Source organism: Lentinula edodes, assembly GCF_021015755.1.
Source record: "Lentinula edodes strain Le(Bin) 0899 ss11 chromosome Unknown C8R40scaffold_1, whole genome shotgun sequence".
NCBI classification, from domain to species: Eukaryota; Fungi; Basidiomycota; class Agaricomycetes; order Agaricales; family Omphalotaceae; genus Lentinula; species Lentinula edodes.
The window spans coordinates 388,774-416,265 of record NW_025764307.1 but is presented as its reverse complement, the minus strand read 5'-3'; the positions used below and the strand labels follow the sequence as shown (position 1 = coordinate 416,265).

At 46.9% G+C, this 27,492-nt stretch overlaps 13 protein-coding genes across 13 annotated transcripts; 4 read left to right on the top strand and 9 right to left on the bottom strand.

The window, feature by feature from the left end:
• Positions 1–308: 308 nt before the first annotated feature.
• Positions 309–1,771, bottom strand: C8R40DRAFT_9703 (ceramidase). The gene is made up of 7 exons (XM_046236696.1): positions 1,476–1,771; positions 1,275–1,412; positions 1,015–1,226; positions 666–960; positions 578–614; positions 515–518; positions 309–446 (listed from the first exon to the last, which is right to left on the bottom strand). The coding sequence occupies exons 1-7, from the start codon at positions 1,545–1,547 to the stop codon at positions 362–364; spliced, it is 843 nt and encodes a 280-aa protein (XP_046092095.1). The 5' UTR covers positions 1,548–1,771; the 3' UTR covers positions 309–361.
• Positions 1,772–2,316: 545 nt separating this feature from the next.
• Positions 2,317–2,909, top strand: C8R40DRAFT_1064772 (uncharacterized protein; the record flags this gene model as incomplete). The annotated part of the gene is made up of 3 exons (XM_046225583.1): positions 2,317–2,445; positions 2,495–2,734; positions 2,787–2,909. The coding sequence occupies 3 exons, from the start codon at positions 2,317–2,319 to the stop codon at positions 2,907–2,909; spliced, it is 492 nt and encodes a 163-aa protein (XP_046092094.1).
• A 217-nt stretch (positions 2,910–3,126) lies between these two features.
• On the bottom strand, positions 3,127–4,290 carry C8R40DRAFT_1164424 (Lactonase, 7-bladed beta-propeller-domain-containing protein; the record flags this gene model as incomplete). The annotated part of the gene is made up of 3 exons (XM_046230498.1): positions 3,127–3,599; positions 3,649–3,940; positions 3,997–4,290. The coding sequence occupies 3 exons, from the start codon at positions 4,288–4,290 to the stop codon at positions 3,127–3,129; spliced, it is 1,059 nt and encodes a 352-aa protein (XP_046092093.1).
• Positions 4,291–4,879: 589 nt separating this feature from the next.
• On the bottom strand, positions 4,880–5,848 carry C8R40DRAFT_1164422 (elongation factor TS-domain-containing protein; the record flags this gene model as incomplete). Its single annotated transcript, XM_046230497.1, has 1 exon — positions 4,880–5,848. One exon carries the CDS (start codon positions 5,846–5,848, stop codon positions 4,880–4,882), a length of 969 nt encoding a protein of 322 aa, XP_046092092.1.
• A 113-nt stretch (positions 5,849–5,961) lies between these two features.
• Positions 5,962–8,079, top strand: C8R40DRAFT_1233047 (Gar1/Naf1 RNA binding region-domain-containing protein; the record flags this gene model as incomplete). Its single annotated transcript, XM_046233326.1, has 5 exons — positions 5,962–6,164; positions 6,216–6,236; positions 6,304–6,718; positions 6,770–7,035; positions 7,086–8,079. 5 exons carry the CDS (start codon positions 5,962–5,964, stop codon positions 7,984–7,986), a joined length of 1,806 nt encoding a protein of 601 aa, XP_046092091.1. The 3' UTR covers positions 7,987–8,079.
• A 10-nt stretch (positions 8,080–8,089) lies between these two features.
• Positions 8,090–11,344, bottom strand: C8R40DRAFT_1261578 (uncharacterized protein). Its single transcript, XM_046233832.1, has 6 exons — positions 10,917–11,344; positions 10,763–10,878; positions 10,424–10,475; positions 9,841–10,346; positions 8,900–9,783; positions 8,090–8,824 (listed from the first exon to the last, which is right to left on the bottom strand). Exons 1-6 carry the CDS (start codon positions 10,932–10,934, stop codon positions 8,211–8,213), a joined length of 2,190 nt encoding a protein of 729 aa, XP_046092090.1. The 5' UTR covers positions 10,935–11,344; the 3' UTR covers positions 8,090–8,210.
• Positions 11,345–11,448: 104 nt separating this feature from the next.
• Positions 11,449–13,690, top strand: C8R40DRAFT_1164419 (uncharacterized protein; the record flags this gene model as incomplete). The annotated part of the gene is made up of 3 exons (XM_046230496.1): positions 11,449–11,587; positions 11,649–11,893; positions 11,942–13,690. 3 exons carry the CDS (start codon positions 11,449–11,451, stop codon positions 13,688–13,690), a joined length of 2,133 nt encoding a protein of 710 aa, XP_046092089.1.
• Positions 13,691–13,914: 224 nt separating this feature from the next.
• C8R40DRAFT_1164418 (uncharacterized protein) lies at positions 13,915–15,184 on the bottom strand (the record flags this gene model as incomplete). The annotated part of the gene is made up of 3 exons (XM_046230495.1): positions 13,915–14,930; positions 14,983–15,006; positions 15,061–15,184. 3 exons carry the CDS (start codon positions 15,182–15,184, stop codon positions 13,915–13,917), a joined length of 1,164 nt encoding a protein of 387 aa, XP_046092088.1.
• C8R40DRAFT_9021 (DHHC palmitoyltransferase-domain-containing protein) lies at positions 15,057–17,327 on the top strand. Its single transcript, XM_046236630.1, has 9 exons — positions 15,057–15,423; positions 15,481–15,556; positions 15,613–15,731; positions 15,788–15,804; positions 15,860–16,008; positions 16,060–16,145; positions 16,200–16,314; positions 16,365–16,479; positions 16,686–17,327. The coding sequence occupies exons 1-9, from the start codon at positions 15,278–15,280 to the stop codon at positions 17,156–17,158; spliced, it is 1,296 nt and encodes a 431-aa protein (XP_046092087.1). The 5' UTR covers positions 15,057–15,277; the 3' UTR covers positions 17,159–17,327.
• A 3-nt stretch (positions 17,328–17,330) lies between these two features.
• On the bottom strand, positions 17,331–19,544 carry C8R40DRAFT_1164416 (uncharacterized protein; the record flags this gene model as incomplete). The annotated part of the gene is made up of 3 exons (XM_046230494.1): positions 17,331–17,690; positions 17,751–18,507; positions 18,535–19,544. 3 exons carry the CDS (start codon positions 19,542–19,544, stop codon positions 17,331–17,333), a joined length of 2,127 nt encoding a protein of 708 aa, XP_046092086.1.
• A 212-nt stretch (positions 19,545–19,756) lies between these two features.
• On the bottom strand, positions 19,757–22,864 carry C8R40DRAFT_9769 (Bromodomain-containing protein). The gene is made up of 6 exons (XM_046236697.1): positions 22,210–22,864; positions 21,895–22,126; positions 21,712–21,836; positions 21,557–21,659; positions 21,379–21,507; positions 19,757–21,327 (listed from the first exon to the last, which is right to left on the bottom strand). The coding sequence occupies exons 1-6, from the start codon at positions 22,410–22,412 to the stop codon at positions 19,969–19,971; spliced, it is 2,151 nt and encodes a 716-aa protein (XP_046092085.1). The 5' UTR covers positions 22,413–22,864; the 3' UTR covers positions 19,757–19,968.
• Positions 22,865–23,486: 622 nt separating this feature from the next.
• C8R40DRAFT_9863 (uncharacterized protein) lies at positions 23,487–24,880 on the bottom strand. Its single transcript, XM_046236702.1, has 3 exons — positions 24,629–24,880; positions 24,303–24,562; positions 23,487–24,249 (listed from the first exon to the last, which is right to left on the bottom strand). Exons 1-3 carry the CDS (start codon positions 24,780–24,782, stop codon positions 23,818–23,820), a joined length of 846 nt encoding a protein of 281 aa, XP_046092084.1. The 5' UTR covers positions 24,783–24,880; the 3' UTR covers positions 23,487–23,817.
• A 3-nt stretch (positions 24,881–24,883) lies between these two features.
• C8R40DRAFT_1032224 (glycosyltransferase family 22 protein) lies at positions 24,884–27,250 on the bottom strand (the record flags this gene model as incomplete). Its single annotated transcript, XM_046223241.1, has 7 exons — positions 24,884–25,174; positions 25,223–25,711; positions 25,762–26,220; positions 26,275–26,721; positions 26,772–26,926; positions 26,978–27,084; positions 27,138–27,250. 7 exons carry the CDS (start codon positions 27,248–27,250, stop codon positions 24,884–24,886), a joined length of 2,061 nt encoding a protein of 686 aa, XP_046092083.1.
• Between the last annotated feature and the right edge of the window lie 242 nt (positions 27,251–27,492).

The window sequence follows — 27,492 nt, the reverse complement described above, 5'->3', positions numbered from 1 at the left end:
AATTCCGGAGAATGCGACTTCCCTTCAGCTTGACCACCAGGAAAAAAACAGGCAGCTCAAGAAAAATTATGGACAAGTTTGGAATGAACTTAGTCTGGGAAATAGAGGAGAATTCCTGGCCCGTCTATTGATCTCACCGTCATGCGTGAGTTTCCGGACGGGTCGCAAAACATCAAGCAGGAGAATACGGAGAATCGGACTCGGCGGTTATTGCATTGAACAGAGGGACGTATCCGACGTACGTAGACAGATCTAGCTTTAAGCGGCTTATCACTGAGGCCAAGATGGGTTTCTTCAAGTTGTGTTCAAGGAAAATTCTAGCAGACACGAAGTGGTAAGCAGTAAAGATGGCAGATGCCTGCTATTTGTCCAGGCGCTTCACATATGGAAGCCAGGATCGCCGGGCCATTGTAAATTTGCGGTGGTCGTCTTTGATGCATAAGGTACTGTGATCAAGGTACGGAAGGCAATGAGGGTCGATCCAGAATCGATGGTAAGTAAATATGTGGCTCACATGTCTATGTAAAGAAAATTTAGATGATGTTCTCTAGCAAGAAAGGAAACGTACAATACTTACATTGTATTCCGATAAACATGTAATAGGTCCCCAAACCCTGTCGCAGACGTAGTGAAGACTGGTCGAGCTCATCGCGATAGAAACTTACGGTGAGTAGATGCCACCAGGAATGTCCTTCCAGCAGAAATGCAGCAGGCCAGCCGAGATTCCGTTTCCAATTTGTAAGAGTACCACAAAAAATTATGTCCAAGTTCCAAACCAAGAAACCGGAAGCGAAGGTGACTGCCCCAGTGGTGAACATTTGTGCGATAACTTGCTTTTTGCTATCTGGTATCCGGGTGCGAACAGGAGACCAGTTGAGAAGATAGGCAATCCGTATTGCACAAGAGATGACCAGTGCCGCGAACACGACTTGATGGTAAACGGGGTTCCGATATACAGCACTGGCAAATTCACGACTTGAGGCGAACACAGGACAGCCATTGAGGCGGACTCACTAGCTCCAGGTAAAGAGGGCATCGAACAGAACCAAGAAAGCAACTTGAGATTTTGTCTGGATTGAGGAGAGATCGAAGCCGAGCTGGTAGTCGTACAAAATCCAAATGCTCATTGACGCAACATATATCATAGGTAGTTCATCTGCTAGTTGAGCTTCATAAAGCAGAGACGCGTGGAAAGCAAAACTTCCAGCCCCAATCAAAGCGAATCCCTGTATTCAATCAGGATAAACGATTGAATGTTGGAACAGGCGGCGTACGATACAGCCAACAAGAAATCTACCCGGAAGGGATTCCTGACGAAGGTTCTTGGCCCCTCTTATTGCCAGATAAAGAGTAAATAGATTGGATAAGGTATTTACCAATTCTGCAATGTAATATGAGAATTGGTAGTTTGCCTGATTACAACGTAAGTATGATGAGAAATCCGGGCTTCATAGTTAGAAACGACCTCGACGTACCTCGCACCAATCCAGAGACGCAGTAATGGGACCAAAAAAACCATCCCGAGATAGTTCATTCGCGGAGGGCATTATATTGTGGAATGGAAGAGTAGAGATGTTTAGGAAGAGCGAGTCTCACGTGAAAGGCATCTTTACGAATACGAGTATCAACGTTAATCGTGTCCTATCGGGAAAGGTCGGAACAAGTCCGAGCAGGTTGTGCATAATGATTTTACCGTTTGCGCCGTTGAGCTCATGTTTGTTGTTATTTATGACTCTGTCAAATCTTTAATAAAGTGTTCGGTCCGTCTGATCCGGAAGTGCGGGTGTAAAGTCTTTGACGAAGGACTACTTACGTCCAGACCAACAAGCACTGAAAAGTTCTTCCACGACGTAGCAACTCGTATCAACTCCATCCATACTACTTGAAACAATTCTTTGCTCAAGGTCAAGGCTGTGGCCATGCCTACTGGGCGACGGGAAGAAATCAACTCCTTCCCGATTCTCTGAATGCGAATCTAGGCGGATAATGTTTATATTCACACCAGCGCAAGGAAATAATGGGAGAATGGAATAGTCAAATAGCCCATGGAGAATTTATATCTAAGCAAGGGCTCGGAATTCATTGCTTGACTGCGATAATCGTTACGAGTTAGTGCAGTTCACCGGCGAGCAGGAAGAGCCCAGTGGCGCGGGAGATCAAAATTGTCAATTTCATAGAACAGCCTACGGGCTTTCCGAAAACGTATCACTACGAAAGGCGATGCAAATTTACTTCGTCTTTCCTAAAAACTTCAGTCCTTCTCCCTAAACTTTCAACAGGCTGGCCCTTCCTCTTTTTTATTCTTCATTGTAATCCATGAAGTTTTACGTTTCCCTTCTCGCTATAGTTTCTGCTGTCGTTGCGCAGAGCGCACAGATCGGTGCTCCTCAAACGGGTAGTTCTGTTGTTGCAGGATCCAACTTCACGGTGATGATCGAGAGACCTGTATGTGCACAGTTTCTATCTTTCGAGCATTGTCTAAGGTCCATCGCAGAATTCCCTCTCAAGCTCTCAAGAAGTTTCTATTGTCATCGGTCTCGCGCCGTGCGGAGAAACTGAATGTCCTGATCCCAAGTCCGAACTTGGCGAGATCCTCTATCAAGGTCCATTCAACCCGCAGTACGCCACGCCACCTGACTCCCTCCCTCCTCATCAAAACTACTCTTTGCAAGTTCCAGCTAGCTTCGCTGTTGGACGAGCTACGCTAGCAGTTGCCCATTTGTCACTCATTGGTGTATGTTTACAACATGCTCTTATTTTATTACAACTCATATCTGCTTCCTTAGGCTATAATGTCTCCTAATCTGGATTTTTCCAATACAACATTGACAATAACGAATGCTAGCAGTGGTACGAATGTAACAGCTAGAACTATCAGGAGCATGCGGATACTTGGAAATCGTACTTGATCCCTCACTACACCAGATATCATATTGTAACTACAGATAGTTACATTATGGACTGGCAAAACAGTTCTTTCCCTCACGGAACGTCAATGAAAACTTTCTATTGCGGTCTATTTTGTATAATCAGGATCCACAGCTATAACTTACGAACACTGCTAACATTTTAGTTTGCATTCTCCCAAATCATCGACTAGCCCTCTAGCTCCACTTTAGTGCATGCTTACACCCAGAGGAATCCAGTCGGAGACTTGATGCTGGAATTCTGTGCAACTAGCTTCAAATTTTTTCCTCCTTCCGTCCGTTCGAATATTCTGACCCCGCCAGCGTACAAACCTCCAGCACAAAGATACCTGTCATCTGGTCCGCCGAATTCCATACCGCGGAGATGTCGTAGCCCAGTTCTGATCTCTGCGATGAGTTCTGGCGCATCAGGCTTCTCGATGGAAAAAATCGCGACAGAATCACCCTCTGGCGAAGGATGGTTTCGGTTCGAAACGTACACATATGGTGTAGTAAATATCGCGTTGGGTTTTGGAATAAGGATCTCAGCAGCGAGCATATCGTTGGGTAAGGGTGGTGGATTATACATGGTGGGAGTTTTCGCAATGAATTTAACGTCGGAAGTGGGAGAACGAGGGAAAGAATGTTTCGCGATAGAGCTTTTCAATTCGAGCAAAGTGTACAAATATCCATCTGCGATATTGTGAGAGCCATCGTTCTAGAGGTCACTGTATTTACATACCGTGAACAGCAACGTGTCTAGGACCGCTGCCCGCCTCGTGGTCGATATGACCGGCTATGTTCCATGTACCCTTCGCATCTTTCTTAAGTCGGTAGACGCGATCTCCGCCCAAGTCAGGAACCAGTATTTCATTATACTCATCAATGTAGATGACTTGGTGAGTATGTGGTGACAACTGGCGTTCTTGATTAGGTCCAGATCCGCTCAACGTGATCGTGCTGGTAGGTGTATCCGCAAGTATGTATGGCGCGTTCTGGGACACCGGGAGAACAGAGATCGATCCACTGGAATACTACTGGCATTGTAAGAGACCAAATAGAATGTACGAGTGGAAGAAAGTGAACCTACATTAGCAATAAGTAGTTCATCCTTCACTACGACAACGGAGCAAGGATCTTTTCCTCCACTGGACGATTCTGCCACTACAGTGCCTTTGAATTCGGCATCGTACTTGATTGCTATAATCTTCCCTTCATCTTGTTCCAGGCCAGCAAAAATCAACGATCTGTCTTCGGGATGGAACGCAATCCAAGAGGGATGAAAACCAACTTCAACAGAACTTTTCAAAGCCAGAGAGTCACCCTCAAAGGAATACGTGTAAACATCGTTGGTATACGAGGAACCAATGATAGTGAAAGACATTCTGTTATCTTCGGAAATTAGAGATAAAAGTTGAGTGCTATCGAGCTTTATAGGAGGAGGAACTTTTACCGGCACGGTCCGCCTTTCATGTCCCGACTATTTCCCGGACAATCCTTCCATGACGTTTCATGGCAGGGCGAGATGGAGGCTGACGAAGGTCTTCCCAAGTGGCTAGCAGGAACAGAATTGTACAAGATTGAGTCAAGGTTTGTGGTGGTAGGGAGGAAAGATTGATTTTCCAAATGACAGACCAATTCTAACGCCGAGATTGTCCCTTGCATCCACGGTCACCCGCATGGCGGTTCCTGACCTCAAGTAAGTATTTGGAAAATGGCATTGCTCACCGTCGACAGATGAAGATATTTCTCAAAACAGTACCAATGGCGGAAAAACTTAGAATCCACCCAGTGTACGTACTCAGAGCAGCCACAATACGAATGAACCGAAAATTCTCCCGCCGAATGGAAAGGTAGAAACCGTGGTCGCGTTTAGCGACTATGTTTGCATAAGGCAATAAAATTTCTAGTGAACGGGCTGTGATTGAACGTTTCTGAAAGTATAGGTAAAAGTAGTAAAGTACAGGCACGTATCAATCCCTCCCTACTTCCCATCTTACGAAGTCAGATACGCCGAATTCCTCAAGACCCCATTTCTCTTGCCACTGATCTAATACCTTCCTGACCGGCATTGAGGCATTTTCTCCTCCTAACATCATGAATGGCTGTTGATACAAGACGGTCTCCAACTCGTCCTCTGGATTCCGTTTTTCATTGATACCAAGCGTCATAAAACCAGCGGTCTGTCTAGCTAGTGCACGCTCGAGTTTTTCAAGGTCCCCAACGAAAGAGTCGTCATTGAATAGTGAAGACTGTGAAGGTCGCAAGGCTATAAGGTCCAGTGCGCCAACGCGGCCCTGATGGAGATATGAAGCAACACGGTAGGTAGAATTCGAATCATTGGGGGAAGTAAGAAGCATAGCTCGGCGGAGAGAAATGTTTTCTCCAATACGAGCAATAAGGTCTGTTATGAGAGAACCAACGGTGCCAGATTCGTGTGACAGTTGTAATAGATTTTCCACAGGCAAAGATGTGAACGGCGAAGTCGTATGTTGTTGCTGTGTCTGCGACTGGGCAACAATATTCGATATCTCGCTCGCCAGACGCGTGAATTCGTCTGTCCGAGAGACAAAATCGGATTCGCAATTGAGTTCGATGATACTCGCTTTGACCCGCCCAGAGCCGCTGCCTATATGAGATCCCATACCTCCTTCAAGGACAGAAATACTTATGAGGCCTTCGGATGTAACTCTGTCTTTGACTTTTTCTGCTCTAGCGGCGCCAGATTGACGCATGTCCTCCTCCAGCCATCGAACAGCCGCTTCAAAATCACCGTTGCTTTCGTCAAGCGCCTGGCGAGCTTTTATGATGGGGGCATTGGAAATTTTTCGAAGTTCTGCGACGAGTTGAACTCTACTTTTAGTCAGAGCGGAGGAGTAGAGTCTTCGAAATGCAAGGCGTCTTCCACATTGAGCTGGCCGAGTGAATTTCAGCATGTCCATTGTCGAGGTCGTGTCAAGAAAGACGCGTCGAATTTTTTCCGCGACTATGTACCTCGGTATCTCGGGCCGAATATTACTTGTCGAATTATTCAAACGATTTTTTTCTGGCAATTATGGATGCTTTCAAACTTCCACTTGGGATCGCACAAGACTTGCTCCTTATTCAAAGTCTGGTTGGCACAACCGAAACGCCTCCTTTGCGTATACAGGAAACCACTCTTCCAGAAGATGACATCGACAGTTCGGGAAGTGAACCAGACAGTGAGGACGAAATTGAAGCAGCATTAGTTGGCAAAACTGACCTGGATGGTTCTGGGTATGTTTGTAATTGTGCTTTTGGTTTCTACAACTCAATGAAGTCTTCCAGCTCCAACGGAACTTCTCAAATGTATGTCGACCTTTGCCTGTACTTTTGAGGACATGAATGAACCGTGCTATTTTCAAATCTACTCCAGAACTGCGCAAGTTCCCCAAGAATCCTCATCCTCCGACGATCACGACACTTCCTCTAACTCTGACTCGGATTCAGATTCATCGGATTCAGAAGAGGTGCTCCGAAAAAATGAGGCTGGCGCTAAAGTTGAAGACGACGAGGAAGCTATGATGGACGAAGAGGATCCTGGGCCGTCTGCCACCACTGCCTCATATTATGCAACCAAGAATGAAATCGCGGATGCAACCATTACAGTTCCGGACGTTGAAGAGATAGGATCAGATGAATACCTCGAGCTTGTCGGAAAAATCATGAACATCATTGGCAATGTTGTCATTATCGAAGGTTTACAAACTGAGCTTGCTCGAGGTGGGTCTGATCGAGCCCTTGATGCTGATACTCTTCTCGTTTTCGAAGACAGGAAAGTTTTGGGCTATGTAAGCTTTTGTTCTCCGAAGTTTGACCACTGCTCTAAGAAATCATCACAGATATATGAAACCTTTGGTCCGACAACACAACCCATGTACCAGGTCAAATTCAACTCGACAACATACCCCCTGGACTCGGAGAAAGTTTGCATATCACGTCAAGTCTATCACGTTCCTCAGCGAAGTAACTTCGTGTTCATGCGGAAAATCCAAGCCATGAAGGGTAGTGACGCGAGTAACATGAACGACGAAGAGCCCGCTGATCATGAATTGGATTTCTCCGACGACGAGGCTGAGGCCGAACATAGGAGGAATCTCAAGAAAAAGTAAGACTCGCCCTTACCCATAATTTTGATCTCATTTGTTCTGTCCATAGACGAGCATCAAGTCGCGCTTCTTCCACTGCTCCTTCGAGACAAGCTACCCCTGCCCTATCTCGGGCGCGTGATGCAGACATGGTTAACGAGGATTACTTCATGAATAACAACGCATACGACGAAATTGGTCCATACGATCTGAATTACGATACGCCTATATCTCGGCCAGCACCCATACCGTACGACGATCCTTACGCGGACGAATTTGAGGTTCCATCAGCCAGCACAAGTATTGCAAGTTCTATCAGTACTCCATTTACCTTTCACGGCAACGACGCTAGCTCATTAAGACCTCAACGGCGGTCTACAAATCGAGAAACCAACGGCAGGGACGAAGGTCATCGCGGCCGCGGACGGGGGAGAGGTAATAATCACAATCGGGGAAACCCAAGCCGACGAGGGCGAGGAGGTTTTAATGATTCCAATCGCAGCTCATCTATCACCCACAACGAATTCGAATGGCAGTCTAAGCATGGTCCAAATGTCTCATTCAGTTCAGGAAACGGCGTTATACCGAGTTCGTTAGAGCCTCAGTCCCAGTTTTACCAGCAAACCCCCGTTTCGCCGATAGATCAATGGCCTTTTCAGACGCAGACCCAAGGAATGCCCAACTATGGGATGCCGTATAGTCCACAGCAGCAGTTTGTTCAGCCGCATATTAACCCTCTATTTGCCCATCACTTAGGAATGAGTGGGATGGGTGGTGGGATGGGTATGAATGGAGGCTCATATGGTAATATGCCATTGGCGAATACACAGCCGCAGTCACCTCAAGCTTCAGGGTATTCGGGAGCATACGCAAGTACTGACGGATCTTCGTATTGGAGCTCGAGTGATCAATGGCGTGTTCCAACTCAAGCGGAGGGAGCAGAATCTCCAACTTCAACCCAAAACGCATGAATTATATAGTACCTGCTGAGTTCAAGTTGTACCTCTTGCGAACGATAATGCTTTACTTTCTTAAGCGTGGCAATAAAACTCGAACAAATTACGAAAAAAAACATGTATGATGAGATTATTAGAGGATTCCGTTAAGTTAAGAATACAGATATGAAGATTACATGTGAGGATGTGGAATGAGGTGGAATGTTTATAGAAAATGTATGTATGCGTATGATTAGCATCTAGTCATCCAGTTCAATTTCTACGCCGTTGATCTCGACCACATTGCGTTCTCTTGATGGAGCGCGACTCGAGGTGCGACTAGGCCCCCGGCTAGACGGAGGAGTCCATTTATTACCCAGCCTCTCCCTTCTGAATCTTTCTACTTCCTCCCAATCTGTTGTCTTGTCTGCGTGTTCTTGACCACATTCTGCATCTGGACTCGCAGCACCGCTGACAGAGCTGCTATCGGTTTGAGTTTTCGAGAGAGGAGACGACGACAACGGAGTTCGAGTGATTGGTTCTGTATCTTCCAGCACGTCCTTTGCCAGAGATCGTTCCAGCTCCACGCGTTCTAGACGTTCTTGCATAGCTGCAAGATCTGTGTCTAAAGATCGTGCCCCAGTCGGACCCGCCCCATCTAGAATGAAAGGGCTCGGCGGTGCGAGGACAGGAGATGTCACGGCCTGGAGCCTTGGATCTTTTATGGAGAATGCCACATTATTGCCATTACAGGCCATTGGCTTCGAGAGTTGTGCGCGTTTCGAAGGTGGGATGAGGAAGAATCCCAGGTTTCCTGAATCATTCGTTTCAGTATATGCTGAACCAATGACAGGCACTTCCGCAGATACTGAACCTGAGGTCGAGACCGAAGTTATTGACGTGGATCTTGACAACGGCGAACCATCGGTATAAAATAAGCCAGACTCACGTTCAGAATCGGATGTATATGATGAGGAAGATGAAGAATAAGCCTCTATTGACGGTGGCTCATCATCACAAGGACTGCTCTCATTGAAAACGATTGGTGATGCAAGCAATGACGATACTGATTTGTTTTGTTCACTAGGTTTTAAGTCAAGCTCGGGGATCATAGTGGTGGGAGTAATGTCACCGGAACTCGGGGGTGTGTCCAAAAGCGGAAGGAAAGCGAAATTTGGTTTCCTTCGCATGGGAGTAGGCGTTTTAGATGGTAAAAGGTGAGAAAGCGAGAATGGATCGGAAGGTGACGGCGAAAGGATAGCAGGAGCGGTGCATGGAACGGGTGATGAGGTGGCGGTGGGAGTAAGGGAGGGTTTTGGAGTAGAAGGCGAGTCGAGGGTTGGAGAAGGAGTAGGAGTGTTATTGCGCGCAACTGTAACGGGTGGATTTGTCGGAGGTACGAATTTTGGACCCAAATTCGATGGAATAGGATTTGCAGGATAAACACGCTTCTCCGCATTCTTAGAAGCGAATGCAGCTGCTAAAGCGGAGGCAGTAAGTGGGGACATTGTTGATGGGGTGTAAGAGTGCCAAGCACCATGAGCACTCGATGCTGATTTCGGGGATGGGCCGCATACAGGCGATCGCGGTGGGGAGCGGTCAGCACTGCCGCTTGGGCTACCTTGTCCGATAGGACTGCCTCCTGGAGTTGAGACAGGTGTTGAATGTGGCGTAGAAAGAGGACTAAGAGAAGGACTGCTCTGGTCTGTTAGTGGAAGGAGACTGATCGGGACGTGTTGGAGGTAGTGATGAGCAGGTCTTCCTGTAAACATATCGGGTAATTGCTGGGCACGGGGAAGGGTTCTCTGAATTGCTTTTAGTTCAAGCAATTCCCTACGTGAAGTTCGTTTATGAGGGGAAGCATCATGAACTAGTCGGGATTACACTCACTGATAGCTTAAATGGCCTGCGGGCTCAGTGGGAGTTCTATCCCACACATCCGCGATAAAAACTTCCTCTAAACCGTCTTCCTCGGAACAGAAAGAGACATTCTTTCGTGCTCGAGTCCTCGGAGTCAAACTACCATCTGTGACCGGTGATGATGTACCAGAGCTCTCATAGCTATTGCTAGTTGGGGAAGACGAGCCAGACGAGGAATTGGATGAAGTAGAACCAGGTATGGCAAGATTTAACTCCGATGGTTGGAGCCGTAAAGTTTGCAGATCTGCGCAAGCTTGGGCAAAGGAGGCAAAAGTATCGTCTCTGTGATTAATGGGAGAGTCAGAGCCTGGACTGTGCATTGGTGAGCTCGACGTCGAGGGGGACTTTAAGCAGCCTTTCAGGGGTTTCTTCCACGATTTCTTGTACGTCGTCCAGGGGCATTCTGTGTCATGGTCAGAATCCATGGCCAAAAATTTACAGTACGAGCAGTGTTGCTGACTGCTCGCAATGATAAGCTGTAATTGGCGGTCGAAAGAGGAAAAATTATTGCATTGGATGGGTCGTGTGCATAGATGGTTTAGTGACTCCACACAGCGATTGATCCGATTTTCTCCGCGTCAACGGTACGCCGCTCACGGCCGCGGCTAAGTATACAAGCAAAATCCCTCAACTGGTTCAAAAAGGCTCTCATCATGCATACAAGTTCAACGTAGCCGTACATTGCCCATTCTCCATCAAGAGAACTCGTAGGTTCGCCGGCGGCTTGGTCAAGTTAATGCAAATCTTGCTTTGATTCTTTCCTTTACAAGGCATAGTTCTTTGGTGTCACTTACATTATCTCAAGCTTCACTGCTCAATATTCAACCTTCCTTTATTGGAGGAAATTTCTCGGGAGGCTGTGTGTATAATTATTTCCTCTTTTGACACCCACCATACATGCCTCCTCCAATTGATCATCCTTGTCTTCATCTCCTTGTGCTTCCAGATACGTTTTTCGTATCCAAGCTCGAGCCCATTGAGCCCGTACCACAATCCATCGTTGACCATCTGATTAATGATAGCAGATTTTTGAGTTTGACTCGTACCCAAGAAGAGACATCCATTGTTGGTCAATGGCATGATGGGATACCTGCAGCCTTTGAACATGAAGCTGTGTGGAGGTGTATCAAGCTGCAGGGACCTATGGAATTTTGTGAGCGGGCTGTCAAAGTTTTCCAAAGTGCCACTTATATTGTCCCTAAGCACTTGTCGGGGTATTGGCGCAGCTCGCTGCGCCTTTAAAGGAAGCAGGGATAGGAATTTTTGTTGTATCTACCTGGTGAGAAAGACGTTTCAGCCGTCCGCCCTTCCCTAAAAACCATAATCCCAGGAATACAGACTATCTCTTAGTAAATGCTAGTAATTTAGAAACAGCTGTAGAGGCCTTGAGGGTAGATGGTTGGATTTTTGCTTCAACGTAACTAGTAGTACTTGTACTTACAGGATAGTGTGAGAATCAATGTTTCACGACTCTTGTCTTTGCTATTGACCCTCTACGTTCAATACTGCCTATACTTTTACGACGCGCCTTGAATCCTCATATTGACCAGCGAAATTTTCGTTCTGCTTGCTGAATCCATGGACGAACCAATACCTTCCATCACTTCCAGTAGAGAATTTCAAAAGCGAGTCTTACCTTCGCGTTCTCGACGCGGTGGGCCTGGTGTAGGCAACTGTGAAACAGATATCATGATACTCGATACATTCAAAAGACAATGTGCGGCTCAGTCAACGACAGTGCTTGCTCCAACATTCCATCTGACGCGGTTATATTTCAGCGGAAAATGACCCATTGATTCCTAAAGACACCCCCTTTTTCCTAACAACAGATTCCAATCTTGCCCCTTCCGAAGCGTCCACTTCCTCTATAAATATCAATGCTCGCGGTTACGAACGATATTTCGACCGACCGGACGTGATAGAGGGGTATCGTGAACAGAAAATGATTGAAACACCCGTGTTTGAGGCTATCGGTGAAGGTGAAGGCGTCGTAAGCCGGTTCAGGCCTCGTATAGTCGAAACGGTGCGTAGATTCTTGTAAGCGCCATTATAAACTCTAATCATACTATAGCAAGCAGTGGACACTTCCGATGAGGCGTATTTGCAAAGACATCGAAAGTACGAAAAGTTCGAGAAACGTCAGCGGCTGCGAGAGAAGGAGAAGCTGCAACACGAGCAGTACAAGCTTCGTGAACGGGTCGAGCAACTTCGCGCCATGGATTACTCTGCATTTCTCGCTCTACCTGCCTCTTCCTTCGCACTCTTCCCAGACGGCCAAGAATTGGATGCGAGTGGTCAACTATTGAACGGCTCTTCCGTTACCGAAGGTGAACGACGTAAAAAAGAAATGCTGGCTGTCGCTGAGTCATTGGAAGAACGCTACAAAATATTGCTACCTCCCAGTCAAAAATGGCGCAAATACCTTTCAGCTTCGGCAGAGGGCTACGAGCAGGCAGACCTTTCCACTGCAGCTTCTACTTCCAAACGATATCCTTTACCTGACGATGGGGAATCAGAAGTCGAAGAAAAAGAAGAACTCGAAGAGGATTCTTTGTCCAAGCAGCCTATTAAGCTGAAGCTAAACTTCAGTAAATCCGTCGAGCCGCCGGTCAAGCGTTCTCGTCCTACGAAGAAAGAAAAGAAGCATAAGAACGATACTCTTGTCCCCTCTCCACCCGCCGAACGCTTTGAACCGTTATCACCACCAACTGGCACCCCCCGAAAGATTTCTTCACTTCCTCCTTCCGCCCCCTCTCCTATGCATCCCGAAATTGCTACACTATCTATACCCGATTCTGACCAGATACTAATAACTGATGAAATCGACCAATTGGCGGAATCGTCGCAATCCAAATTCGAACCGTTGTCACACAAATCGAACGAAAAACGATTTGCCTCTAAAAGACGTGGTCGGCTATCCAGGAATAAACTGATGTCGCCGTCAGACGTCGTACTAGATGGATCCGCTGAAGCACTCATTGATGAGCTCGCAACGCCCACACCAGAAACCCCACTTCCTGTTTCACAACCTGTTCGTAAAAAGCGTCGCACGACGGTCGCTGTCGACGAATCTTCCGCTGTTTTTCCGGATAAAGAAAGTGGTTCGATGCCTCCGCCTCCCCACCCAGATGCTGCTATCTGGGGGGAATCCATTTCTGCACCTGTCGCTCGTAGATCTTTATCGCGCGCGCCACCACGCATTAAAAAGGAATGTGGTCTCGTCCTCGCTGCTCAAAATTACGAAAAAGGGAGTTCGAGAATCCGAAGGCAGCGGCATAATATTGCCTGGGGATTCAAAGTTCCTTCCGATGTTACTGATATGGAGATGGATTTTGAGCTACCCCTGTGGTTGTTACACGACGATACTTTTCAACTCAGGTTTTCTTTACATATCGGCTTCGAAGAGGATCCCAGGTATACACAGCAGATAAACCCGTCCTTCAAGCTGAATCCACGGTTCGTAAACGGAGAGCGCGTGTGTACACCGGAAAACGAACGTCTTGTGAATGCTCTAGAAACTTCGCATAGAGAACACAGCGAAGAGTCTCAAAGCGAGGATTCGGGAAGTGAGTATGAGGATGGCGAAGGAATGAAGAAAGCCATTGTCATCGGTGGTGATGAATCGTTTGAAATAGAGCAACAAGAAGACGAGGTAGAGCCAGGCAACATAGGTGGAGAAGAAGAAGAAATGATGATAAGAAAGAAAGATGAGGGTGGTGAGCTTTCAGAAGATAGAAATAACGACGTCGAAGGAATGATAGTAGATCGAGAAGAGGCAGATCGGGAGGCCCGAATGGCGATGAACAAAAAATTGTGGTAGATGAACTCAACTCGCGGGAGAACGAGCTGAAGTTCAGAGGAAATGAAAACTAGGAAGGAGTTTGGAAGTTTCCTAGACTTTACATATACCACAAAATTTCGGTTCCTGTGGTTATTACTGTTTCCAAGATTGTTGCACATCTTTCTCGAGACTTAAGTTTTGTGGGCAGCGAAGCTTTGAAGAGTCGTGAGCTATTATGTATTATGATTCAAAGATGGTACTATTTATGCGCGAATGGGTTGCTCTACAGTGTCTACATTTTTAAGGGTCGATGAAATGAGGGCATCGAATGTTTTCCTCTGCGTGGCGCTTGCCTCGTTTCGTCGAGACATGGTCAGTCGTGCGAGTTGCGACGGTCGCATTTTCTTCCTCAGTTCTGTCGGAACCAAGTTGGGCTGCAGATGCGAGTAGTCACCACCATACCTACGCATAACTTTTCGAACCTGGTAGTCCACCTTGCCTTTCTTAACCGCCGGACGAAGAAGTCCTCGATTCAAAGCACCAAGATTGGATACCATGATGCTCCGATGTTGAGCACTGTCCACACCAAATAAGTCGTGTAAGTCCGCAGAAATATCGATGTCGGGATAGATGACACGCGGGCCATCGGGTTCTCGGTTTTGCTTTATGATACTTTCGTACCATAATTGAGCAGGCTGACCAGGTCGAGGGGCCAGGAGAGATACTCCGTCAATAACGGTATCGTCCAAATAAATTTCTGCGTCCTCGTCATCCTCCACATTCGATTCTGCGCTCAAGCTCCTTTTGTCGTCTTCCTCCTCTCTCGAGGATTTACTGATCTTTTGATTACCCGTACCAGCGTTCCGTGCGACTCTGGGAGTGGTATTAACACGACCTGTAACTTTGTTGCCACCTTCGGGCGTCCAGCTTCTGCCATTCACGTTTCTCGGTCTCGAAGGGGACCGGACGGTTTGTTTCATGGTTTCCAAGCCCTTTTCCCAAGAGTCATTGCGAGAAGAAGACTCATCTGGAATGACTTGAAAGAGGTCATCCAATGTGTCCGCTGCTGATTGCAGGGTGACATCGGGTTTTCGGGCGGGCATTGGAGGAGCGGGTTTTAATACGCGTTTTGGGGGACCGGTCCTGCGTACGACTGACGCTGCTTGATTAGGCGCAACAGGAATTACTGTAGGGGTTGGAACATTTGGGGTAGCAGAAAATGATGCGGGATTGGGCCTTCTAGCAGCCAAGCGAGAGCTCAGAGAGCCGGTTCTTTGAGCTGACCACAGGACCTGGTCAGCTTAGGCATGACTAACTACAAGCTTGTTTACCTTGCTTGACTTCCGTGCGGGATGCTAAAATATGTGAAATATGAGCATGCGTGTTTTGAGAAAGTAGGAACCACATACGAATATGAATATCGTCCCAGCTGGCTGCGAGTCGCTGTACGCTAGATTTTGCCGCGTCTGCCGAGACGAAGCGGACGTGAGATGAAGAAATACAACGAACAAGAGGGGATCGGTAAACCTGCATCCCTCTTGGAAAGAAGAGAAGGGATGTTTTTTTCCCACAGTCAATAACTTCCATTTACCACTACTAGCACGATTAGTTTTCTCTTGAGTTCTAATGTCTTCCCTTCTAGGCCGCCTGATCGTCAATTTTGTCGTTCTGCTAATCTCCTTCATTGCTTACTCTTCTCAAATATTTGTCATATGGCCTTGGTATGGACGCGTCGTATCGGTCGAGCTCCTCGTTTTGCTCGTTCCCTTCAAGTTCGTCGCTGATTTTGTGCACGGTCCCTCAAACGTTGCTGACACGCCCATCCTTAGTTTGCTCGTAGGGATGCTCTTATGGAACTACTTCCTATGTGTCAATGTCGACCCAGGGAGGGTACCAGAGGATTGGGTATGGTCCTCCAACCTATTCCGCAGCAATAGCCAGCCTAAGTTATACGCTCTCAGAAACCTGACACACACTCGGATGGTTTTGAAGTTAAGAAGTTGACCGGTAAACCAAGATACTGCAGAATGTGTAAGTCCTACAAGCCACCCAGGACGCATCATTGTCGACAGTGTAACCAGTAAGCAGTATCCAGTTCTACTTTCTAAATGTAGATGCCGATTTTACTTCCTCCAGCTGTGTCCTACGTATGGGTATGTCATAGCTTGCCTGGCTTCCCATTAAGCATTTGCATGACTAGTCGGAAAGATCATCATTGTCCCTGGATAAACAACTGTGTCGGTCATTACAACTACGGTCATTTTGTTCGATTTCTGTTCTACGTCGATATGGCCTGCTCGTATCATCTTGCAATGATGGTCCGAAGAGTGTATCACAACCTGAACATCAGCTACTGGGTATGTTTTCCTGTCCCTACTTTTGAAGCTAAATGATGAGCTCTCCGATAGGACTCAATTGCGGGGATAGAATTCGTTTTCATACTATTAAATTTTGTTGCGTGCATCCCAGTTTTGCTCTCTGTCGGTGCCTTTAGGTACATCGTCCGCTCGTTCATTTCTTGCTGACTAAAAGTTGACATTACAACCAGTATCTACCACTTCAACGGTATCTCAAACAACACAACTACTATTGAAGGTTGGGAGAAGGACAAAGTTGCTACCATGATTAGACGAGGAAAGATCCAGGATGTGAAATTTCCCTATGTTGGTGGAATGATGTTACTACGTCCTTCCGCTTCTCACTGCTTGTGTAGCATCTGGGGCGTCGAAGAAATATTGAATCCGTCCTTGGACCAAATCTTTTACTTTGGTGCTGGCCAACTAAACCGCCTGGTAATGGGCTCAAATATGAACTTTCCGGAAGTGAAGGTGTGTTGATTGAACTCTCAAGCATCCGAGAAGCCTATGAGCACGAAGAGTCGGAGGGTTATTTGGTATAGGACCTGCATCCTCTGGTACGTCAAGTTGGAATATTGCTTCACGTTAACTCTTCATCTGAAATATCCAAGTGTTTTTTTACCCTTCCTTCATTTCCTTCCTTCTCCAACGCTAACACCCAATCTTTTGCCACTTAGAATTGGAGCAGGCTGAACAACAAGTTTGGCCGCCTGATGATCCTATTCAACCCTATTTTGAAGAACCTGAAGGAGAGTTCAAATTATCGGAGTCACCATGGACGTTCGAGAACGAGGGCGTCAATCCAGATCTCCAACCGTATAACACGAAGCTTCGAGAAGACTCTGTAACACGCCGCCGTAAAAGCCGCAAGGCCGCAGGATATTCAACTCTGCCACCCTATCATCCGGATTATCAGGGAAGCGAAGGAGAGCAGTCATCAGAGTCCGAATCGTCTGATGACGGAAAATATAACGGCAGTGGTCGTGTCCGTCGAGGCTCTGAGGGATATGAATTCAAACCAACCGATAGAGAGGATATGTTGAGGCGGTATTTAGAACAAGTCGGTGAGACGCCAGGCCACTACAAGAGGTACATCCCTCAGATAGAGAGTGAGAGCGACGAAGACGACATCCCGCTGAGGCAGGTTTAATCTACGGGAACGTATTTAAGGTTGTGATTCAATATTGTTACATGAAATTAGGGAATATGGCGGTATACAGTGTACTTATTTATAAGGAAAATATTTAATCAGAACAGTAGAAAAATAAACTTGTTCAGGATATTCAAGATGCGAATGAACAAAGGCTCACGAGAACAGGGTTTTATGAAGCCCCAGCGGAACTCATGATATCACGAACACCAGCCAAGGAATTTGAACGTCGGACGATGTCGGTGGTCATCTGTACGATAGGCTCTACCGCTTTTTCTATGGCCCCCGAAATGATATTCTGACGAACCCTGACTTGAGCTTTCGTGGTCGCCCTGAGTTCAAGGATGATAGGCTTCAGCTCCTGTTCTACTATTCGGATGACCAGTCGCTCGACAAAGGGTAGCAGGTGTTGATGGTAGGAATGAGATGGCTTGTGTCGATTGTGGAGGTTCTGAATCTGGTTTGACAGGTCGTCAATCTTTTCCCGTCTCTCGATTGCACCTTGATCTAAAACTGCCACTTTAGCTTCCAACTGCGGTACGAATATGTTAGCGCACGAACGAAATTAAATATCCCAAACAATAGAGCGAACCTCTTTCTTTAACCGAGCATTTCTGTGCAGCTGTTTCTGTAACACATCCTCCTTTTCTTTACGTTCGGGGCTCGAAAGCTTGCTAATCTCCATGCCTTGATTTGACACTTGCTCCCCAGTTTTCTCTATTCGATCTTCGAGGTCTTCGAGTTCATCGTAAATAGAATCTTCCTCTTCTACCTCCAAAGCTTCTTCAATGAATTCTGCACTAAGGAACCTAGCTCTGTCCTCCTCCTGAACATCCAAAATTTCGAAAGATCTAACCTCCAGTTCTGCAATACGAGACTTTAAGTTCTCCAGAGTGATCTCCTGAGCTCGAGAGGAAGCCGCAGCAGACAAAGCGGCGGCGGTTGCTTCCCGTTCCTTAGCCTCTCTAGCCTTAGCCGCTTCCTTAGCCGCGTCCTCTGCCTTCTTCTGTTCCTCGAGAATGTGTTTTAGGTCAAGGATATATGCGCTCAGCTCGTCGAGCCTCGCGCGAACCCTGTTTTTCAGCTCGTCGATATCGACGTTACTTGATTGAGATGGAGATGACGGAGAGGGTTTAATCATGTTGACGATAGCTTTAATTTCATATTTTACCCTTTCGGAAAGCTTATCACGTCGTTTCTTCAGTTGACCTCGGACATTGTCAAGTTTCTTCTGACCATTCAGCCGAACGCGTCCATACTGAGGAGATTCTTGAATTTTCTTCCATCGTTCATATTTTTTCGCGACCGTTTTACGTTCGACTTCTTTCTTGACTGCGTGATCGAACAACCTACGATGATTGGTCAGCGTCACTTACAGATTGAGACACGAAGTAACTTGCCCCAGGAGTTTGCGAACACGTCTGCTTTTGAGAGCCTTCCGAGAAGAAGAAACCGATATATTCGTGTGTTCAGTGGCAGTAGGAGAAGCATTCCGAAAATTTGGTGATGATCTTCGACCATTACTATCTTTGCGGTACGATGGTCCCGCAATTCGCTGTGTGAATGCACGGGGTGCCTTGGGTGTCGAATTCGTATGAACCGGCTCGCCAGCAGCAATGTCAGGCATTGTAAACATCGATAGTGGAAAGGGAGAGGCGGATGATGGTGAAGGCGGAACACGTGCTTTCCGCGACACAGATTCCCATTTGGACGTCGATGTATCATTCCACGTTGGAGGAGAGGGAAGTGGGGGAGGTGGAGAAGTTGCGGGAGGTGGAGCATTCGTACTTTCTTTTGCCTTTTGTTTTTGAAAAAGTGAAACACTGGCTTCTAGGGGTTTCCAAGCTCCTGTATCGGCTGCTTTTTCTACAGAATCCCATCCACTAGGTTTTCCTGCTCCCCAAGCGGTTTGGTTATTCTCTGTTCCCCATGTACCGGCATTTCCCGATCCCCATGGAGAGACTCCTCCAGCCTTCTCGTTCGAGTCCTGTCCCGTTCCACTTCCAGTGCCCCAGCCACGGTCATTGACCTTGCTAGATCCCGAGCTGCCACTAGTATATGCGGCTTTGTCCTCGAAGCCCCATCCGTGGCCGATGGAGCTTGCGCTCAGTTGAGACTCTGAACGTCTACGCGAAGACCAATGATCATCACGGTCGAATCCCCCATCTTTGCGTGAAGATTTCGAATACTCTGGGGTTCTGTCGCGAGTCCTTGAATACCTATGTTCTTTGTCTCGGTCTCGGTCTCGGTCTCTTTCTCTTTCTCTTTTCCAGTCTCTTTCTCTGTCTCTATCATCTCTATCTCTGCCTGCATAATCTCTATCTCTGCCTGCATAGTCTCTGTCTCTGTCCCTTTCCCTGTCCATCTGTTTCTCCATTCTTTGCATTTTGGAGCGCTATAACCAGTCATTTTCCAAACTTTGTGTGTTTGGAGAACACAGAAAACTTACGTAGCTAGATTGGTTTGATGATTTCGCACTGTCCCATCTCTTGTCTTGTGGATGTATAAACAGGCAACTTTCCCGAGTACATCCTGGACCAATCGGATTACCGGTTTCTGCATTGAAGGACTATTTCCATAGATATATGTTGAATTTGGACGCGATAAAATAAACTTACCCAACATTTCACATTGGGTGACATAGTGACAAAAGAGAAAAATGTTATGTAAACGAAATGAAACCGAGGACAACCTGAAAATTATAGCTCTGCCTCTCCTACATAGTACGGATCGCCCAGAACAAAGAAATGTAATGATAGTATTACTATGATTTGTACGGTGGAAATTATCTCAGACCGTCAACCGTCAATCTAGCTAATTCTCTGAGCATAAACCTTCCAGATCAAACCTCCTTGTTCGCCCACTTCAACAACATTACTCCCAACTGAGAGTTCCACGTCCCAATTGCCACTTCGTTCTTCATCCTCCTTTACGATAGTCCCGTTGAGCTTTATCAGCATTTCGCCACGCTTCTTTGGTTTTTTCTTCTTAGGCGATACAGGAACTTTCGGTTTTGAAATTACTGCTGCCGTCTTGACGATTTTCGGTGGGCGTCCCCGACGCTTCTTGAGAGGCTCAGGTGCAGAATCAACATCCATTTCCCCAGCATCATCGTCACCTTCGTCTTCTTCGCCGCTGCTATCGCCTAGTTCTGCCATGAAAACTATTTCCCCTACCGACAAGCTCTTTTCGTCGCGCTCAAGTGGCATCGCCCAACTCGTAACACCATCCCGATGATCAAGCTTCAAAAGTCTTCCTCTAGGTTCGGTCCTGATCATGATATGGCGAATCTGGTGGCTTGAAGGGATGACAGGACTTGGTGGTGGGGGTGTCGCAAGTACTGGTGCAGGAGTAGACACCTTGGGAACCATAGAGGCGATATATGAAGGCGTAATAGCAGCGGTAGGTGGTATTGGAGGGGGGGTTGGCTGCATATATGAGGGATATTTAGCCTTTGTGACGGTAGTATTACCATAAACAGACATAGTAGGATGGAGCTGCAAAATCGGCTGGGGAGTACGAGACTGAGGAGTGCGGGACGACGACTTGGTTGCTTTGATCGCAGGATGTGGTTTAGCTGTCAAATGGGCAGCAAACGGTTTAGGAGCTGGCTGTGCGATTGGCGGTTTGGTCGTTGGAGGCACTATCGGTGGTTTGGCTGCGGGTTGTGCAATAGAGGGCTTAGGTGTAGACTGTGCAATAGAAGGTTGAGGTATGGGTTGCGCAACAACTGGCTGCGCGGTAGGTGGCTTAGGTGTTAAGCGTGCCACAGGCAATTGGTTGGCGTCAGAACGTGGAATAGACGGTTTGCCTTCAGGAACAGGTTCAGGTTCAGGTAAGTGAATATTTGGTGCAGCAGGGACTTGAGTTGGAGCAATCGGTACAGAAGGGGAGGGAGCGGTAACTGGGGCAGCAGGTAAGGGTGGTTTGGAAAATTGAGCTTCCATCTCTGGAGGCTTCGATATAGCTGGCTTGGTAGGAGCTGGAACTCGTAAGGCTAAGGGCGGGTGAGGAGTGGATGAGGAGGCAGGTTCCTCAACTATGGGAGGTTCAGGAGCAGAGGGTTGTGCAGCGGACATCCTGATCTTGATTTTATGAGGCGGCGGATGTGTATACTGAGGTAAAGCATGTGGCGGAGGAAGGTCAGCCATGAGCTGGCGAAAGAAATCCTGAGCGACGATCAGTGATTGTAATTTGGGATAACACCGAGGCTAGCTTACTCGTAGCGTTAATGCGTCTTCCCATATCTGAGTATGTTCCATGTTGAATGTCATAGCGTTAGAGAACACCAGTTCCACGTCAGCAGCAAATTCAGCAGCTGACTTATATTCTTTTCGCTTGACTTGTTTCTGTCCTAACGTGAGTACAAAAGGGAGGAGCAGAAGTATTACCACCAACCTGGATTGCCTCTAAGCAGCGCGGTTCGTGTATCTGCTTGTAATACACCGGCCACAACTTCTTGTTAGGCAATTCCAGAAACATTGTCGAGAGAATGCGGCCGCTATTTATTCTGTCTGCCCAGCCTTTCGCATTAAAGGAGAACTGGTACTCACTTGTCGTCCGTCTTTTTCATGACTTTCTGAATCCTTGAGTTGAGCAAACGCTTCATACTAGGTGGTTTGCTATTCTCCCCGTGTTCAGAAGGCATGAGCTTGCGGTAGGTTTTGTTCGCCAGTTTCTACCGTAGCAAAATTGAAGGTTTTTTTGCCAGGAAAAGGAAGAGGAGTGAAACTCACCAGCAGATCCTTCGCATCCGTGTATATGATGCTCTCTGGTAGGTTGTAGTCTTTCGCATTGTTGAAACAGAGCTCGAGATCCTTTCGAACTGATTCAAGGTCTGTATATTGGCCAGATTTAATCTTCTTCTTGATATCTTCTAAAGCAATTGGATTCCGAATGAGAGTGTAATAGTCTGCATAAACCCTGGGGTTTGGCCTTTTGAGGAATTGAAGAGAAAGAGGGCGACCGCTGAAAGGCAAAGGAACCAGAAAAGGCGACCGCAGAAGAGGAAATTCAATCAGGCGGGATTCAACTCCGAATTGATAACTCACTCTTTCATTGCATCTTTCACTGTCTGCCACAATTTCATTGCTTTCTTCTCCAGGGTTTCATCTTCTCGCTCTTCTTCATCTGCCACATCGTATTGTTCGGCAGCTTCCATGTCTACATCAGACCCGTAGCCGGCCTCCTCCGCCTTTCTACGTTTAGAAGATCCTTCTTCCATTGCTGCGAATGCACGATCACGTTTCGCCATTCCTTTGTTAGGATTCAACAGAGTGCAAGTTGGATATCGACGGTAGAACAGCGATTACAGCGACAACTGGGCTACTTCGACTACACTGAGTTGAGCTGCGAGCAAATGAGACTCTTGATCACGTGAGTGTCACGTCACTCGATCAACAAACGCGTCTTGAGCGCCCAGACACCTCCAAGGCTCTACTGTTGCTCAAGGCTATAACCTCTCCTACGATTCTCTCATTTGTCTTCCATGATCCCCACTCGCCTTTCCCTCCTACTCCCATTCCCATTCCTTCCCTACGAAAAGACATACCTCCTTCCATCCAATTTCCTGCGCTGAGATGAATTTCTGACAAGCCCAACGGTAACAAGATGTCTAATACATGTCCTATAGTATCCGGGCTGATTCCTGAGCCAGGCATGATTATGGGACCTGATGATCCACTTTGAGTCGTCCCTAGAAGCGAGGCGAGAACTTCTAGTGATCCCGACACCGATTTACCTTGCCCACTACACAGCGAACTTTCAGATGGATTAGCAGACATGAGCACTGCACCTGCCTAGTAAGTATACGTGATACTCCATGCATCCTCATAATGTCGCTGATAGCTGTCATTCTCGTCAGTACATGGGTATCAAATTATTAAAGGTTTCCTAGCCTTCGTTTGCATCCCTGGTCATATCGAAGGCGCGGTGAAAACATACTAACTTATGGTCAATCTTGAGCTCGTAACTGACCGTGATCTAAATATAATATACCTTGTCCGGGAAGGCTGGCGTTTATGAGGCTGCAGTAATATTGAATGACCAGAACTGCGAAGATCCATGAGGAATTAGGGAAGCTTCACCTTTGAGTCCTTGCAACGTCGACTCGTCCTTCTCCTGTCAAGACTCCGAAAACGAATCCTACTACACCATTCTCCTTGAAAATCCGGATATCTTCGAGCATAACCTGCATTTCCGATTCTGAATACAAGAAATCACCTGTTCTGGGCCTAATCATAACCTACACCTGAAGGCTTCGGGACATTATCGATACTAGTAAATCAAGTGCGGACCATGAGCGGTACTTTGAAAGACTCTATTGCCTTCCGGACTTCTTTCAACAATCCTAAGCTTGGAGTTGTACCGCCTCCTAGTCCTAGATTTCCACAGAGTTCGAGCCGATTGGCTCCTCCGCGAACAGCACTGGAGAGTTAAGACATTACTCCTAGTAGAAACAAAACCCAGATATCTTCACTTCATTGCGGATTCGACGGAGTCGACGCACACCTCCACCAGTATATGTGCCATCAGGACGTCAATGTAGTATGGGAAAGGAAATGAGGGGTCATTACAAATGGGTATGTATGCCATTTAATCAAGGACGTATATAGAAATACAAGGTCAGTACAAGGATGTAGTACATATTTCATCTTATCTTAAAGCGGCGAAGCAACCAGGAGTCCTTCATAGAACATAACCTTCTTCTGAACGTCGGGACATATCGCCAGCCGTACCCTCTCGTTGTCATGCACGATTCCTCTTCCCCTGCTTTCCAGCCAACCACAGAAGGCCTCAAGAGAGTCAAGGCTACTGTTGCTCAGTCGACCAGGGATACTGTAAACAGTTCCGTCTCTGATCTTCTTGGACAAATTATCCTTCTGGATCGACCACTTCAGCTTGCGCATCACAGGCAGCAGGCTGCGGGATACACGTAGACAGGATGATTCTTCGTCGGGAAGAACATGAGCTTGATGTAGTGTCTTGAGAAAATCACTTGAATCCAGCTTGCGCTGTCGTAGCTGCATAGATATGATGCGACTCGTCTGGTTACGAGCTAACTTCAAACTTGTCTCGTACTGAGCTATGGACTGCGGGAAGACTGGTTAAAGTCTGCAACTTGTGCTCAAGAGTGGTAACGTACCCGATGCGAATGAAAGTAGTTTCCTTCTCTCCAATGCCGTTCAATCGATAGACCCCTCATCACACCACGATGAACTAACTCGGCAACAGTAGGTCTGAAAGCTATTCCCTGCGGTCCTTGACCAAACAACGAATGCCGGATTCGAGAAGGAACAACGACACGAAGACGATTCTTGTGCAGGACAGGATCAGAGGCCAGCGCTGCGAGGAATGGTGCAACTTGGGCTAACGAAGCAAGGTCCGGCAAATCAAGATAGGAAACTTTGCAGCAGGTAGTCGTAACTGTACATTAATCTATATTGAAATAGCTTGACATTGTCAGCTCACATATGAGAAGAATTAGGTCTGTAGGCATCTCATTGAATAGCATGATGGTGAAAGTTGCAGGTGGATGGATAGTACTTCTGAAGTTGAGGGAAGAAGACAGAACAAAAATTAAGCGCTCTAGTTTAGCCGCCCAGCCACTGCAGATACAGTACATATTTGCTATCCAGCCAATATTTTAATGACATGTAAATACCCATACCGTTTACGCTCGTTTTCCTTGTCTATGGAGGTGGCATTTGACTCGTATCTACAACATCAGACTCCTTTACTCTGCTCGAGCTGTTTAACCTTCGCCACCTTGTCTGCCACGACTTGCCTGTTCTTCAAAAGGCAATAGTCACCCCACACATTCATCGACCGCCACTTTTGACCTGGGAGCCACAAGACCCGGCTAAGAAGAGGCGAATTACGAGCATCGAGGAATGGTTGACATTCAACACGTTCCCAGACATCATTTTGAACAGCATAACGGGGCTCTTGTAGGGAGTTAGATGGATGCGAGGGGAAATCAACATCGATAAGGTACGAGCAAGAAGAAGCAGGAATCTTTGAAGTGTCAGAAAAGAAAGCAGTGGGAAAGTCAATATATCCTACATAGTGGGAAGGCTCCTCGTTGTTCAGGTCGTTCTGATCTTGAGGCACAATCCTTGTCTCTGAACGCGGCCACCACGTCGTGGTCACTATGTTATTATTTGTACTATGTTCTGGAAAATGTCCTGGAAGAAGACCCTCGAATTCACTCTTGATAAATTCCACCCTGATGCCATCTGGCACGAGATAATGACCAGGGAAACGATACCATTCCTTGCCGTAGCATAAAGTTAAATTGAACTCTTTGATAGGTGTAAGGTCGATCCTAGGCTCTTCGTCTTTTTTGTTTCGACGTCTAGTCGACGGAATCGGCACGGGGAGCATCCCAGTAACATTAAGAAGATATGGTAACTCTTGAGCCTCAAAATGATTCACGACGGATAGTGGAGCATGGTAATACTTCCAATTTGCTGCGATTCGTGACGCGGATAAGACGGTAGTCGTAGTAAGCACGGAAAGAGTGAACGTGCTGAAAATCGAAGTCCGCGAAGCCTAAAAGGGCTTTATTACTTAAAATTATACTCCATTAGGAGACAACTCACCCGGTAGGGTGATTTAGTGACGCTGACGAATGCCGTTTCCATCCAACCTCGAATCAGGTATACAGTTACGGCCGCGTTAAAGCAGAGCATGGTGTATGCAGGGAACATAAATCTCTCTTCCTTGTGGGGTTGTGCCGTCAGAATCCCGAGCCACAGATAAAAAGGAGACAAGCGCAGAGCTAAAACGGTGAAAGGTGAGCTTTCTTCCGAGGAACCCTTGAACTGGCCCAAACGGTTCTTGTCTACCACAGCCGTGACGGCCAGTGCTGGAAGTGCAAGCAATGCAAAGGGAAGAATCACATTAAAGTTAAGCAGAAGGTTTAGGAGATAGAAATTCCATGGAGAGGTTCCGTAAAGGTCCGGACCCCGATCGGAAGACAGTATGTTGTATCTCACGATGTTGAACGGTACAACTGCAAATTTTCCGTAGGCCAAACTATCAATGCTAACCACAGGTATCTGTCAAAAAACTTGATCAGTAATGTCATTAAGATTGAGCACTGAGAGTCTCACGAGAAGGACAGCAGCTATCGCACCACAGCCGAAAAGCCGCGTCCAGCGTTTCACCATCCATGTTAAACGAGAGGCTGCCGGGACCTTGTCCCCGCTATACACAAAAAGCTCTTCGATAACGAAAGGAATGGCAAGAGCAAGGGCAAACGGCCATCCTACAATGGCTCCCGTGGCGTAGAGTAGCGTCGCATATAATGTACGCTGCGATTCTCGGGAGCTGGAAGGAATGATAGAACAAGCGAAGGCAAGTGTACCGGTGTACATGGCGAAAGAGGAGGGAAGGAAAGCGGCGGAAGCATTCCACATGCCGGCATTGAAAAGCAAGATGAAGAACAAGTAACGACCGACTCGATGATTAACCCGTTCATACACTTTCCGATACAGTGTAACTTCTGTGATAGAGCTTAGGACTGCCAGAAAGATGCGGACTGCGAAGAATGCAACGCGCTGTATCGCAAGATGAGTTTCATATTGAATAGAGCAGCGTTAGTAAGAACCTTTTGGTCTCGAGCTAAAAATCGAGCGATACTTGTAGGGAGAATATGCAGCAAAATATATGCCCAACTGCGAATGGCATACTGAGGAGAAGTCTCCCATGTTTGAAAGCCGTATCCCCGGTCAAGAAAGTGTAGAGGTTCCCAGAAGTTGTATACTGTGCACAAAGCATAAGAAAGAATTACAATCAAATATCTACTGGGCGCACCTTCATCGCAGTCATCGATGTTGGAGTACATTGCTCCAGAAACACGTACAAGGAGGATCATGCGCAATGCAAAAGCAAAGCTGGGACTCCATGGCAATTTGGCAGTTCTTTAACAACAACGTTGAATGGAGAAATTGAGGGAGAATAGAGATTGCCTGACCTGCGGATTTGATCCTGGAGAATACCGTCGTGTTTCTTCTTCGCTACGGATGGCTTTGGCTTGTCGTTTGGTCCACGGAAACGAAGTGTCTGAGTTCCTGGAAGAGATGCCATTATGCCGGATGCCGACCGCCGATTTAATTTTTTTAGCTCGATCTTCGACCACGTGGCTAGGGCTCTTTAAATTGCAACCCGTTCAACGACGCGGATGCAGAGACACAAACTTAACGGGGCGGAACCGACAACGAAGATGGTAAAAGAGACGTAAAATCCGAAGATTTTTGTGCTCTGATTGGCTAGCTGGAAGCTTCTGTGACTTTTGGTAATATAAAATCCCGTCTCTAACGACTAAGCGC

Coding starts and splice junctions, on each gene's coding strand:
- C8R40DRAFT_1261578 (XM_046233832.1), bottom strand. Junction 10,476..10,762: donor AATTGGAGGAGGCATGTATG/GTGGGTGTCAAA, acceptor TTGTATACTTAG/CCGCGGCCGTGAGCGGCGTA. Junction 8,825..8,899: donor ATATACATCCGATTCTGAAC/GTGAGTCTGGCT, acceptor TCTCGACCTCAG/GTTCAGTATCTGCGGAAGTG.
- C8R40DRAFT_9863 (XM_046236702.1), bottom strand. CDS start 24,782: ATGTACTGTATCTGCAGTGGCTGGGCGGCTAAACTAGAGCGCTTAATT. Junction 24,563..24,628: donor AGACCTAATTCTTCTCATAT/GTGAGCTGACAA, acceptor CCTGCTGCAAAG/TTTCCTATCTTGATTTGCCG. Junction 24,250..24,302: donor ACTACTTTCATTCGCATCGG/GTACGTTACCAC, acceptor GTCTTCCCGCAG/TCCATAGCTCAGTACGAGAC.
- C8R40DRAFT_9769 (XM_046236697.1), bottom strand. CDS start 22,412: ATGGCGAAACGTGATCGTGCATTCGCAGCAATGGAAGAAGGATCTTCT. Junction 22,127..22,209: donor GTGAAAGATGCAATGAAAGA/GTGAGTTATCAA, acceptor TTTGCCTTTCAG/CGGTCGCCCTCTTTCTCTTC. Junction 21,508..21,556: donor GCTGCTTAGAGGCAATCCAG/GTTGGTGGTAAT, acceptor ACGTTAGGACAG/AAACAAGTCAAGCGAAAAGA.
- C8R40DRAFT_9021 (XM_046236630.1), top strand. CDS start 15,278: ATGTCTTCCCTTCTAGGCCGCCTGATCGTCAATTTTGTCGTTCTGCTA. Junction 16,146..16,199: donor CTCTCTGTCGGTGCCTTTAG/GTACATCGTCCG, acceptor CATTACAACCAG/TATCTACCACTTCAACGGTA. Junction 16,480..16,685: donor TGAACTTTCCGGAAGTGAAG/GTGTGTTGATTG, acceptor TTTGCCACTTAG/AATTGGAGCAGGCTGAACAA.
- C8R40DRAFT_9703 (XM_046236696.1), bottom strand. CDS start 1,547: ATGCCCTCCGCGAATGAACTATCTCGGGATGGTTTTTTTGGTCCCATT. Junction 1,413..1,475: donor CGTCTCTGGATTGGTGCGAG/GTACGTCGAGGT, acceptor CGTTGTAATCAG/GCAAACTACCAATTCTCATA. Junction 961..1,014: donor GCCCTCTTTACCTGGAGCTA/GTGAGTCCGCCT, acceptor TGAATTTGCCAG/TGCTGTATATCGGAACCCCG.